The 14,391-nt window shown below is 42.1% G+C and overlaps 1 protein-coding gene across 3 annotated transcripts in view; it reads left to right on the top strand.

Annotated features, from left to right (window-relative positions):
- The window catches only part of TMEM229B (transmembrane protein 229B), a 393,737-nt gene extending 381,075 nt beyond the window's left edge, over nt 1-12,662 (top strand). The window contains exon 5 of one of the 3 annotated variants that reach the window (XR_013600854.1): nt 10,025-12,662. Coding sequence is in view for 1 of the 3 variants with exons in the window: in XM_078659585.1 (XP_078515711.1) it covers nt 10,052-10,558 (507 nt within the window). In the remaining 2 variants the exon portion in view is untranslated. The remainder of the gene's footprint in view (nt 1-10,024) is intronic. The other 2 variants (XM_078659585.1, XM_078659586.1) reach the window with 2 other exon arrangements.
- Nucleotides 12,663-14,391: the final 1,729 nt, after the last annotated feature.

Here is a 14,391-nt window from a genome sequence, read left to right as displayed (position 1 = left end):
ACAGGGGTTTGAATCGAAATTGTCATTCGTTCCCGAATACACGACCAAAGGAATACAAGATACATTAAATTGAGGGAACCTGCTGAGGCTATTTAGAGAAATCCCAGAATTAAAAGGAATTCGTTCTCGAGACCTAGTACCCTTAGAATTCAAACAAACCACAAGGATGGGAGAAGAAGAGACCCTGACAACCTGGTCCTCAAAGGAATTGGTGGATAAAATATACTCAATGAGCGCAAGGTTCGGAGCCTGGGGAATTATGTTGAAGACTCATAAACGCCCAAGGTACCCACATCCCCTCCTTAAAAATCTAAAATATGGGGACTCGCCAGGGAAAATCCAGAATACATGCGTGCGAGGTGCACGTTCCAAGTCCCCCGCCACGCCTTCCAATGAGAACAGGTTGACCACAACGGGCAGCACAAGAAACACGGAGGGTAGACTTCAGGAAATCGGGGATTGGTCCTGGGTGCGAAAAACCATAAATAATAAGTATTCCTAACGAAGAAAAGAAAAGTGTAACAGGAGTAAGAAGGCCGGCCCCTAACATGGAAGAAGCGCGCCCAGCTAAGATTTCGTTCTGCTCATGGAATGTCCATGGTTTTAAAGACATGGGGCAGGACTATGAAACATCAACATTCTTTATTCATCAAGACATAATCCTTCTCCAGGAAACCTGGAATTTGAATTCAATCCCAGGATTCATAGAATACCACACCCTGGCCGAAAGAGTTTCAAGCTTTGGACACCCAAGAGGGGGTCTTTCAACCTACGTAATACAAAAACTGGACTGCTCAACTTAAGAATTGGACACGGGGGCTAATTGGGTCCAAGCGACCAAACTAAGCGGTAAACATTCGCCTGAAGAATGTAATTGGCAACTTTTAGTAATCAATGTCTATATCCATCCTGAAAGAAAAAACCAGAACGAAAAATATACAACTCTAATGAATTTAATAAAATCAATGCAGCAAAGTCATCAGCTCTGTCAAATAATTCTTTCAGGTGACTTCAATTGCAATCTTATAGCCAGCACCCTGCAAGAAAGTAAAAGGCAAGACAATCAGGGAGCCAGAATGCTAGTGAATGAACTAAAACCTCTCGGTCTGATAATCTTGAACGGGAAAACTCCGGGTGACATTCCTGCAGCAGCCACATTCTTGAGCGGAAAAGTATCTAAAACTATAGACTTTACCATCATCAGCAACAATCGGCTCTCACAAATCGACACTTTCAAAATCAATCCACGAGTCGAAAGTGATCATCTCGCCCTTATCGTAAGAATGAACATCAAAGTAAAGCTTGCTCAAAAAATTAAGTCCACAGTGCAATACCCTGAAAAGTTCAACCTTCGAAAATTAAAATGCCTGGGAGTGGCTCCACAAACTATACAGGAAACAGCTAGGGATTTCTTGGGCAAACAGGGCCCGCGAGCAGAAGCCGATTATGTTAAAACTTGGGAACAGCTGGCCGAGTTATTAGTCCAAAGATTCCCAGCCACGCGGGGTTGCACTTCAAGGATGGCGACCAAAAGAGAGCCCTGGTTCAACAAAGAACTAAGAGAACAAACAAGAGGGCTTGCAAGGGAGGTGCGACTTCAATCACGAGCATCAAAAATGGGGAATAAAACAGAAAAACGGAAGCTGTGCCAACTGAGGAGCAATTACAGGAGGAACCGGAGGAACGCGAAAATTACGTACAAGGGGGCCATCTGGTTACAATTATTGACCGCAAGCAAAAAGCCCAACAGCAGCGACTTCTGGGGCATAATAAATAAATTGTCATCTGGCCCAACATTACAGCAAGAAGCGGGAATCGGTCAGGAAACGTGGGTTCACCACGTGAAAACCTTGTACAGCAACACAGCAACTGGCCCCCTAGAACGGCCTATTGGGCAGCAGCTGGATCAATAGGCAACACAATCGGCCCCCGACCCGGAACACGCGGAAGGCAGAGTAACAAGTCCAGAGCCATTTAGCAATGAGCTGAATAACCGGACCAACACTAAGGAACTAAGAGGTTTTATACTAAAACTCAAGACCAATGGAGCGGCAGGTCCAAATGGCCTTCCAAACGCTATCTTTAAGAATGATCCAGACTTTTGGTCCTCCCGCCTTACTCCCGTCTTCAATGCAATCTACACAAAGTCCAATATCCCGGTTTCCTGGAAAGGGAACATTATCCATCCCATATTTAAAAAGAGTGACCTCCGTAATCCGGGCAACTACCGACGGATGTATGTCAGTACAACGCGATCTTTTAGATCGCGGTACTTGACATCGCAGATTTTACAACACAAGTCGTTACAACGACTTGCGTTGGAGGGCGCGGATTTAGGAATTTTATAATTTTATATTCCAACACCAGTCCCCGTAACAGTAGGGAAGGTGTTGGAATATAAAATTACAACATTCCTTATCCCACAGCGCCATCCAGCGCAAGTCGTAGTAACGACTTGCGTTGTAATAGCTGCGTGAAAAAGGTCGTGCGGTGTAAACACCGCGTTGTAAATGACGTTTCCTACTACAGACTGATCTCATTGATTGACATGGAGGCCAAGTTTTACGCTTCTTGTCTGTTGGCCCAACTCCATGACTGGATGGAGGAGAAGAATATAATCCCCAAGTTCCAGGCGGGTTTCAGGCAAGGGATGGGTACCACAACCAACTTCGCAATCCTAGCACTTTTAATTGAAAAAGCTCAAAAAAAGAAATCCTGGTTAAACGCATGTTTCGTGGATATCAAATCCGCATTTGATCGAGTAAGTAGGAGTCACCTATGGAAGAAACTTAAGACTTGGGGCTTGCCAAGAGTCATGCTTAACGCTATAACTATCTTATATACAGATACGTGGGCTAGAGTAAAGCTGGGCGACGGGTACAGCACAACCCCAAGCTCCCCCCCTGCGAGTCTTATTTATTTATTTATTTATTTACGAGTTTATATAGTGCTGGAATCGACTCCAACTGGAGTATCTCTGCGCTTTTGGACGGTTTACATACACAGAGGAGATTGAGTAATGCTGAGGCTAGATCTCATTTTTGAACAACAGGGTTTTAAGGTGTTTTCTAAATTTCAGATGTTCAGTGCATTGTCTGAGAGTCAGAGGGAGTCCATTCCACAGTGTGGGTCCTACTACAGATAATGCTTTGCCTCCGTGCCTAGCTTTTTTGGCACGAGGTACTGCCAGTAAATGATTTGTGCTGGATCTAAGTGATCTGGAGGGGATGTAGGACGTAAATTTCTGTTCCAGGTAGGTAGGGCCTTGTCCGTTTATACTTTTATGAATAAAGCAGCATATTTTAAATTTTGCCCTTTGTCGGATGGAAAGCCAGTGTAGTTTGTTTAGGAGTGGTTTAGATGCTGTTCTTGGAGGGGCATTTAGGACTAGGCGAGCCGCCGTGTTTTGGACTACCTGGAGTCTAGCCAACACTCCCTCGTTAGCGGAGAGAAGCAAGCCGTTACAGTAGTCGATTCAACTCAAGATAAGGGCCTGTACTAGAGTTTTTCTAAAAGAGTCAGGCAGCAAGGGAAAGATTTTGTGCAGCATGCTAATGATGTGAAAGCATGAGCCTGCAATGAAGTTGCTATGTTGTTTAAGCGACAGTTCCTGATCGAGGCGGTTCCCTAGGTTTTTGACGACCTGTTTGGTTTCTGGGACCGTACCAAGATCAGATGGCCACCAGTCCGGGGTCCACAATAATTTGGCCTCTCCGAATAGCATAACTTCAGTCTTGCTGACGTTGCACTGTAGATAGTTGGTAGACATCCACTGTGCAACGGCCTTCATGCCTGCAGAGAAGGAGTTCCTTCGTTCAGTGGTGAGGGTTTTAAAGGGAAAGAGGAGCTGCGTGTCATCCGCATATGACACAGGAATTAAACCAAATTTGCGCATCACTCTTGCCAGGGGTGCCACGTAGATGTTAAAGAGTGTTGGGCTCAAACAGGAGCCCTGTGGCACCCCTTTTGAAATCTCTACCTCCGCTGATCGATATGCACCCATGGTGACAGTCTGGGTGCGATCGGATAGGAAACTCCTTAGCCAGGCAAGGGCTTTGTTCTTAACTCCTACGTTCGACAACCGGTCAATAAGGATGTTATGTGACACGGTGTCGAACGCTGCCAACAGATCTAGTAACACTAGGATCACAGATTAGCCTCTGTCCTGGAACATATGCAAGTCATCGATAACAGACAGGAGGGTGGACTCTGTACTGTGTTTCGGCCTAAAACCAGATTGGGAATAGTCTAGGCCGCCAGCTATTTCAATATAGCTGGATAAGTGTCGGTTTACATATTTCTCTGTGAGTTTTCCCAAAAACGGTAGAAGGGAGATGGGCCTGAGGTTTGCAAGTTCGGTCCATGGTATAGCAGTGTTTTTTCTAATAGGCCTAACTAGAGCCCGCTTCCATTGTCTCGGGACAGAGCCTGTACTAAGTGATAGGTTGACAAGTTTTTCAAACGTAGGACATAAGGCTTCCAGTAAGGTGGGCATAAGTCTGGCTGGAATGATATCGTCAGGGCTGCCACTTTTGATCTGTGTAGTGAGTACTGACAACTCCTTTGGGGTGATAGGGGGAAAAATATCTAGGGTATGAGAGTTTTGATTGTATTCTGCTTCGTGGAAAGCAAGACCTGCATCGCTGGTCATGGTATTATTAGAGTTGACTATTTTCTCGTAGATAGTATCTATTTTGCTAGAGAAAAATTGGGATATTCCATCACAGAGCTTTTGTGATGAAATGTCGGAGCTTTCACATGCTGTCGGTTTGACAAAGGATTGTAGTACTTGGTACAGGACCCTAGGGGAGTTGTCTGCGGCCGTGATAAGGGATGCTATGTGGGTTTTCCGCGCAGTACGGATAGCTTTATGATAGGTGGTTAATGAGTCCCAGTAGAGGCTCCTGTCGGTCGCTAGGTGGGAGATTCTCCATTTCTTCTCTAGCTTCCTAGCTGTTTGTTTTAGTATCCTAAGGTTGTCAGAAAACCATATTTCTTGTTTGTTAGCTGGCCGGGGTCTAAATTGTTTGAGGGGGCTATAGTGTCTATGGCAGTCTTTGTTGCTCTTGAGAATTTTTCGAGGGCGTTTTCGATATTTTCCGAAGTGGTAATGGAGGGTTCAGTGAATTTATCTGAAAATGTAGTTTCGTTTACTTGAAACAAGGGTGCGTTTTGGCTCCCAGCCTATTTAATTTGTTTCTTTCAGACATTGCAGCATACATTGAAAAAGCCGATTGTCACTCCTTGAACATTGCTAACGAGTCAATTGCCATCTTACAATACGCAGACGAAATTGTTTTGTTGAGCCAAACTCCAATTGGCTTACAGAGATCTATAAACAATCTAGGAACCTACTTGGTTCAGGAACAACTGAGCTAAACATAGAAAAAACAAAAATTATCCGTTTCGTGGATCCCAAAAAAACCAAGTTCAAATGGTCGGCTAAAGGGGCAATCGTGGAAGAGCAGCGCTCATACAAATATCTTGGCGTAACAATCGGGCACGGTGCATCTCATAAGGAACATAAATTGGCACTAAAAGCTAAAGCCCAATCATTAATTTACGCGTACAGACTACTTCGTAAAAAATTGGACTGCCCAAACTATAGTCATCTGTTAAAAGTTATGGCCGCACAAATCCAGCCCAGCCTTTCGCATGGTTTAGTCACCTGGTGCGGTAATGAAGGAAATCTACTGAACGAGCTCCAGACAAGGATTTACAAGGCCGTTTTCGAGCTGCCAAAATCTGCCTCTCCCTCTCAGGTTCAACTGGAATTCGACCTCCAGCACCAGAAATTTCAGGGAATGAGCGGCTTTGTCAAACTCTGTCACAAATTCCGCTTCCCTAACCCAGACACCTTGAACAGATTATGCTGGGACGAAATCAGGGATCAGATGAGTATAGGAACACCAAACTCTTGGGGCAGCTTCCTGATAACATCTTTGGCAGAGCTGGAACTTCAAACAGTTTGTGAAAACGGGGATGACAGAGAATGCTTCGACATAACTGCAAATGCAGCAGCTAAAAAGAAATCTCTGCTGGCTGACAAAAAAGCAATTATCAACCGCCGGCACGGGTGGACTGTCATCAACTCGTATAGAACCCTAAGGCCTCAAGCGTATCTATCTGCTCACTTCAGCTTGCATTTAAAAAATAGCTTTACAAACTTCCGAATGGGTGTGCATGACTCAAAAGACCTCCATCCAACCTGGAAAAAGTCTTTTCTTTCGGCGAACTGTTGACTTTGCGGCTTTAAATCAGAATCCTTAACCCACTTATTATGTGCCTGTCCAGCAGTCCTGGACCAAAGGAAACAGCAGCTAAAACTTATCTTTAACAACTTGAACATTCGTTCAAGCAGGCAAGCGGTGACATGCTGGCTGGAGGGCCATCATTTTGGCCTGCCGGGGGGGTCAAATACATGACAATGGTCAGAAGACTCTTATGCCACGCAGACGGAGAACAAACAAAATAAGTAGGATCGAAGTCACCACTTAATAGTCAACCCATCACATCAATAAGCATTCAGCAGGCTAACCCACGTCCAGCTGCAGGCCGCAAATAGATGGTAAAGAACATTACAGTCTTGAACACTGGGGCAGCATCAATATAATTGTCTTTTCTAAGGGGTCCCTATATTTTTATTTATGTTGTTCTAAGTTTTAAATCGCAGCCCCCATTGGAGTTGTAACGTGCTGCTAAACAGATAGTCCATCTTTGGTCTTTTATTCAGAAGACGGGGAGCGATTAGACCAAGCAAATCAAAGAACTAGTATGGTTTTAAGCTAGGAGAATGTCTCTGCAAGTAGGAATACCTGTACAGAGTTTTAATGAAAAGTAATTGCAGTTTGGTTATATAATAACGGCATCATGTTAAAACCAGGTGTATTTTATAAATGTAATGTTATTCCTATCATGATTTTTATGCACATCGGGGGAAATTGTAATGATTTTAATCAGTCAAACAATAAAACAATAACTTGACTTGACTCTAAAACTAAAATGTTACCTTTTAGAGGAAGAAGGACATTTCTGCCTTTCACCTGGTCACTGGGAGGTAAATCGATTGAGATAGTGAAAGAATATGTTTATTTGGGCCGATTCCTTTCGTATAACCTTCAAACCTTCTTCCCATTTTCAGCACATTGGGCAAAAGCCAGACTCCCATGTTGGGGCATTACAGAGATTGTTATCCTCAACTGGGAATATACATTTTGAATCCCTGCTGGAGATCTACAGTATGAAAATTCCACCCATTTTATCTTATGCCTTGGAATATACACAGATTAAAACCTGGTGACTAATAAAAGTGAAAGAAAGGATTATCCTGCGGAAACTGCTGACAGTCACCCAATCAGTCCCCGTACAAGCCTTACGCCTCGAGCTTTCTTCAATGAGCACATATGGTTGAGACATTTCTAATATAATACGGTGGGCTTTTAATCTTTTACATGCAGCTCATGGCTTCTTAAGACATATATTAAAACTAGAGACTTTTAGAGAAGAATCAGTACTGCACACTTTTAATATGAACCTTAAAATAGCCCATGAGGCATCAAAATGCTCTGTCGCACTTTTGCAGGCTTGGTCTCCAGCACATTTGAAGCTCTTTTTAAACATATGACGCAGAGAATAAGCTTTGACTTAGATAAGGAGCACTGTACTCAATTAAAGTATTACAAAAAAATAACTGAAAATATAGTATATAAAACTTCTGAGCATTATTTACCGTTTCTGCTAGAACATAGAGTAAGGCACTGTGTTCTTCTTCTGCGATTAGGAATCCTCCCTTTAAAAGTTTACTCCTCTAGTGGGAATTCCCTTGAACATTCTTCAGGTATCTGCTTGTGTAATGGTGAAGTAGAAGACCTATTCCACATACTTTTTATTTGTCCATATTTGACTTTGGTAGATGCTCAACAACGTTTTGTAAAACCCATCTGCTTTAGATACAACACTATTTTAACTCAAGATTTCATTGCGCTGTGCAAGTCCACCCCAAGTGAATTTGTTTGCCATAACTTGTTTAAGTTTTTAAACAGTTTTTTATTGTTTTAAAAATGCCTATATCTAACAATCATACACGTATGTACTTTTTTCATCAATTTTAATCTACAATGTCTATAATGAGTTTTAAAGCAGCCCTAAAAGTTTAAATATAACTACTTCATATTATGTATTTATATTTGTTGACCTCAGTCGAGGTCTGAATCAAATAAAAGTTTGAATTTTTATTTGATTTGTGCAAGGAGTAATCATAAAGTAGTCTGCTTTTCAGGTTTCATGTAAACCAATCAACCTTCACCTCAGCCTCAGCCCCCGAGTAAGGTAACACTGCACATGAATAAAGTCAACCTTGATTGACACTGGTAGGTACAACTTTCATCTGCAGACTTATGAATGGAGATTGTGCTAGAACATGTTGAAAGAGACTCGAAACAAAATGAACTCCTGCAAACCATGGGCCAGGTGATCTCAAAGAATTCATCAGGCTGCCCTTATTAAAAGTAAAGAGGTGGTGCACTCATAGATCCCACCTCTTAAATCCATGTGACTGGTAAGAAGTGCACCAGTCAACAGCAGCAAACACAGCTGAGAGATCCAGCAGCATGAGTGAATAAGTGTCATCATCTGATCTAAAGATTATGCTACTGGATGGAAGCTGAGCAGCATCTACCTTCCCAATACTATACCTGGATATGGAAGGCTTATGATACAGTATAAGTTGTTGATACCAGAAAAATACAATTTAGCCCAATACTCAAAGCTTAGTGAGGAGGGAAATCCATTCAAAACTGACTGACAAAACAATGGGGAATCAATCAAGCTGGAAATGATAAATATAACAGGAATAGCATAATCATGATAGAAAGTAGGCTAGAGTGTCAATACGCAATAGAGTCGCTGGACAAAATCACTCCTTGAAGGAATAGAGTGTGGACTCAAAAGAGACTGGTAGATAAAGTTGGATAATTCTGCCTGCACCAGAGTAATTTTATCAATGGGAAATGATTTATGGTGGAACAAAAGGCCACTGATTTCCATAACAGCATGAGTTGCTATACCCGATTCTCACATACATTTATGCATATAAGTTGAACATAGCTGTGCAAATGACCTGTTTTGGGAATATGAATCTATGTTATATTTCCAAACTGACTTATTCACATGCTGAGGTACAATATAATGGAATCATTTTACCACTGAACAGTACTCCTCTAGTAGGCACAATGGGTAAATGAGTACCTGCTGAAATGCACACATGGTGACAAATAATGCCATACTGCTACATCTCTTAAAAACAGAATTATTTCTGTCATACAAACACAATAACTTATCTGACCCAGCTGTGATTGACAATCTCAGTAAGTTTTGCTGTCTCACTCTCAATTTCAGTAAGACCCGTGGGATTCAAACGTGCTCCCTATCTGACTCTCATCACTCACATCAACAGACTACACTCTCAAAAAGATAGAACACCTCCTCTCTCCCACACATCTGAAAACATCTCATGAGCTAGTACTCTCCCAACTAGACTTTTCCAACTCAATTTTTGCTGGAGTTCCTCAGTCCTCCCATTCCCCCATCAAAGCAGTGAGCAGCTAGACATTTACCTTGAATGAGAAAATAATTTAACCCTCATCCTTCATCATTTAGATGGGCGGACATACAGGCCAGTTTTCAATGTCCGTCACCACCAGTAAACCATAAGGGGCAGTGAAAACTGTCTAATGCTCCCTAGGCATGGGAGATAACTGGCGAACCTTAATTCCTCCACCAGGCCGTTGGAGATTACTCTGTCCACCAAAAGTTTAATCAGGCCCTAAATATTTAATATTATTTACCCCCAATGTCCACGTGAGCTTGAATGACCCTTCATACATTTCAACAAGCCTATGTGTTTTACCCACCTTTTACTATTTCTTTCCTTTTACATCCACCAGACAACGATTTTATAATGTTCTTAAAGTCCACTTTGTGTAATAAAATCTTACTCACATTTATATGTTTTTTTTCATTTCAGCACTGGTGCTCTGGATTTTGAAAAGAAATGGCGATGGCAGAACCGTTGACTGCTCTCTCTCGTTGGTACCTTTATGCAATCCATGGCTACTTCTGCGAGGTCATGTTTACTGCTGCCTGGGATTTTGTGGTAAATTACAACTGGAAGTTTCCAGGGGTCACAAGTGTTTGGGCCCTCTTCATCTATGGCACCTCCATCCTAATAGTGGAGAACATGTACCTTTATTTGAAAGATAAATGCAACATTTTAGTCCGCTGCCTGATCTACACCCTGTGGACGTACATATGGGAATTCACCACAGGCCTCATCTTGAGACAGTTCAACGCCTGCCCATGGGACTATTCCCAGTTTGATTTTGACTTCATGGGTCTCATTACTTTGGAGTATGCGGTCCCCTGGTTTTGTGCAGCTTTTTTAATGGAACAGCTGGTCATCAGGAATACTCTACGATTGAGGTTTGATGAACATGCAGAGCCAGGATCCCGGGCAGTGTCAACATATTCCATGGCCAATGGCCATGTCAAAACTAACTGAAGATGCCACTTGGAGAAGCATGACCTGCTGGAAGCCGGAGGATTCTAGCTTCCTTGACTTTCTTTCTGTATGATATTTTATCAATATGGGTACGCATGAAGAAATAAATATTATTATTTTTTTTTAATATTTATGGCTGCAAGGAAAGTGTTGTTTGCTACTTGCTGATTTTGTAGCAGTTGTCTAACTTATACTGAAAAAAACAATGTTTTATCTGCATTCTGATAAACAGCAAATAGAACATACTAATGTGCAAAAAAAAACTAGTGGATGGGCTTAATATCCTATAACAACCATAACTTTTAATGACTGGCTTTCTCCATTAGACATTTGCGGTGCTTTTAAGCAATACCTCCCACAGGAGTCTACTTCTAAGAAAGACATTGCATTTGAATTGAAGTAGGACTGTTTTCGCAACTCAAGAGCATACTTTGAAATGCTTCCAGGAAGGTCCTCTAATCCTACTATGGATCCATGCCCTCCTCTTCTGCAGGGTTGCCGTATCTACACCACCTAATGTAATGGTGCTGATCGTCTGCTGGATTTATAAATGTTATTACAATTCTTGGTAAGGATGCTTGGAAGAGTTTCCTTTCAGCCTTTTATGCTTGTTGATTCGTACCACTCTGAAACCAAATCCTGGCAAAGTGGCCAAGCGACTACATCTCAGGTCTCCCCATCCTACGACAGAACTTGCCTCAACAGTTTTCAGTTATCTGCAATGGAACAATTGCATGAATGCTGCAAGCTAGAGTTGTCCTTCTCAGAGGAAATTTGTAACTACCGAAAACACTGGATATGCCTAAGTCGATGCAGTTGGAGGAGTTTCTTCATAAAGGGCAAATCTTTAATTGACTGAGGGCCAATGCCTCAAAGGGGTCCTTTTGGATCTAAGGTCAAGTTGGTGGCAGTCTTTGTCAGTTGACCCACAGTGCCAGACAGCTCAGTATGTGTCAGTGTTTCACAGATTTAGTAATTGTTTGTTCCCATCACAACAATGTTGACATTAAGTCCATCACATCCTCTTCAGAAAGCTGTTCTTAAGAGATAGGAATTTGTTTGAAAACTGTAAGGAATGTTATAACACAGTCCCGTAGATTGCACTCATAATAAAATATTTGGGACTAAGTTAAAGGTATGCATGCAATTATAAAATGAGTGTTATGAAATAATTATTTACTTCCAATACTGAAAACTCCACTGGGATAAGAAAGTCTTACAACAGCCATTGATGGACTGCGGTATTAATAGAGCTGGTGATTTTGCCCAAGTTGATGAACGTCGAAGGAAGCAAAGCTTTCCCAGATGTGAATAACCACATGTGCGGTATATTTGGTAACTGCAGCATGAATCTGCAACATCTGTGCACATTCACGTCAGAGCCAAGTCACCTCTCCCTTCCACCAATGGAAGATCTGTTCAGTTTGGGCAAATGAAGGATGTGTATCCTGTTGCGAGTCACTTTCAGAAGATAGTAGCAATACAGTGCACCACGGTCCTACTTTAGAGGCAGCCATTGCGATGAATACTGTGATTTTATTTGATAGATACTAAATAGGGCTAATAGGTTCCAACAATGAGGCAAACTAAAATAGTAATGTTATGTACAAAAGCAACGTCCTCATTATTATGATTGGGAACCATAATAAAGCAAGCGGGATTTCTAGGTGTTGATGTAGAAGCACAACAGCCCTCTACGAGAGGATGCCTTATTGCAGAGCCTGTAAAGGAGGGTGTGCTTTAATTATCCGCTTGATTTGAGCCTATTTGTATGAATGTATATTTGTAACATTTAATTAACTTGGACCTGGAAATTGCTTTGTTTTGCACTAAATTGATGGATGATGTCTTTAATTGCTACTCTAAAGTAGGAGTGCCTCCAATATGGTAAATGCAATTGTCGCTTACACTCTTCTTCCCAACAAAAAAACGACAAGAACAAAATAGTGTTAATCTAATTTATTGTATAGCATGCAATATTCATTTCACCTAGACACATGTAGATCCAGTAGTGTTTAGTACACTTTCAAAGTTAGTTACCATGTTTCCATTCTCCACTGCTGAAACCATAAAATCATAGAAATAATAAATTGTTCACAATGTTCCTAAGTCGTGGGATTCTTTCATTTTGAGTGTTTGGGTCCAGATGAAGAACGCTTTAACCTTCTACCATCAGAAGATGTCTGACAGCTTCTGGCGCACCTCATCTTTAAGTACAAGGAGTTTCAGGCATGCTGCTAGTGTTGTGTCCCTCAGTTTTAATGAAAACGTGGTTGTGTGAGGTACCAGGGTGTGGGGTTCAGATTGTTGAGACCACCTATGTGTGTTACACACCTGCAGTGATGCAGGATCAAATCAAAAGATCCCTTTTGGTCATTTGAATTTAGAGCTCTCAAAGACATAGTGGTCTTTATGTGCTCATAAATGTAGCATTTCTGATAGATGTGGTGCATAAACACTTTTGCAAATTCCATACATGTTATTGCAAGTGTTTACTTGAATGTGACGGCAGTACTGCAATTGGAATCGCACATAATGGACAATAGCACGCGAGAAGGTGCATTTTCTTTAGTGCAAATCCATTGCTAATATTTCTCCACTGGAAAACATTTTTTACCAGTTGCGAAAACCTTTACTCCCACCCTCTTTATTTTTGTTAGTTGTTTCCGCCCATTGTCTCTGCTGAAGCAAGTTAACTCATGCGATTAACAAGAGTAAATCTCTGTCTGTTTCCAGTGTTGAAATATGTCCTGTTCACAGCTGGAAATTCCGCAAACTTCTGAATATTGAGGTGTTTCAAACTTTCCTGTGCATCCCCATCCTGAAACTTCTACTTCTTGAGAGGACATTTACATATTTAAAATATTACACTAAGTAGGGCAATGTTATGCGTGAGTAAATACTTTTCTGTGGGCTAATTCACTTTTTGTAAGTGTCATGAATAGTATTTGCAATCGTATATCAAGCCATCTTTGCATGTAAACTGTATATAAACATATACGTTTGTAGGTTTATATAGCGCAGATTACGTGATTTGCCCAGGATCACAAGATGCTGCGCCAAGACTCGCCCAGCTCCCAAGCCGGCGGCTCTAGCTGCTGCGCCACCTCCTCTCTCCTTGCATGCAGATGGCTTTGTAACTTGCATCTACAGTGTCTAACTTACAAACAATCCTTATAGTGTTATTTCCAGTCGTACCTACAAGCAGTTTGTAATGGAACTGATGATCACAGTTTAAAGTGTTGTCATCAGTGGTTGTCACTGATTGTTAGCCAGTGGAAAAGTGTCAGCATTGGGCTCGTTATGCCACAGCATCACTTTTTGGGGAACCAGGGTGGTTGTCTCTCGTGATTAAGGTTGGGAAGCCTCATCCTCCTCTTGGCACTTGAATTTAAGTTCAGTAGGACTATGAGCAGTTCCAAAGGGACCACCAGCATCTGTTTCCTCTGTGTCTAAAAGGTGACTTGGAAGTAGAGGTGAAATCTTGCCTGGCGATTGAAATCAAGGCCGTAGCGATGCTCTAGACACTCTGGATGGTGTGGACTGCATTCGAAGTGATTTTGTCGACGCATCCGTCGACGATGGGACCGTCGGTGACCCTGATTTTCTCGTCAACGGCAAAACCATTGTCGATGTTGTCATTGAAACCGTTGACTGTGTGCTCGTCGACGGTGGAGCCGTCGTCGACGGTGATGATGTCATCGTTACCGGCGTCGACAACCTCGCCCTGAGGTCTTCGTTGACGCTAAGGCTAGTGTTAACGGTATTGGAGCATCGAAGCTCACCGATGACGATGAGAGAGTAGGTGTCGTCGGTGTTGCTGAAATGACAGG

Source organism: Lissotriton helveticus, chromosome 9, assembly GCF_964261635.1.
Source record: "Lissotriton helveticus chromosome 9, aLisHel1.1, whole genome shotgun sequence".
Taxonomy (NCBI): Eukaryota; Metazoa; Chordata; class Amphibia; order Caudata; family Salamandridae; genus Lissotriton; species Lissotriton helveticus.
The sequence above is the reverse complement of the archived record's forward strand: the minus strand, read 5'-3'. Positions and strand labels throughout refer to the sequence as shown.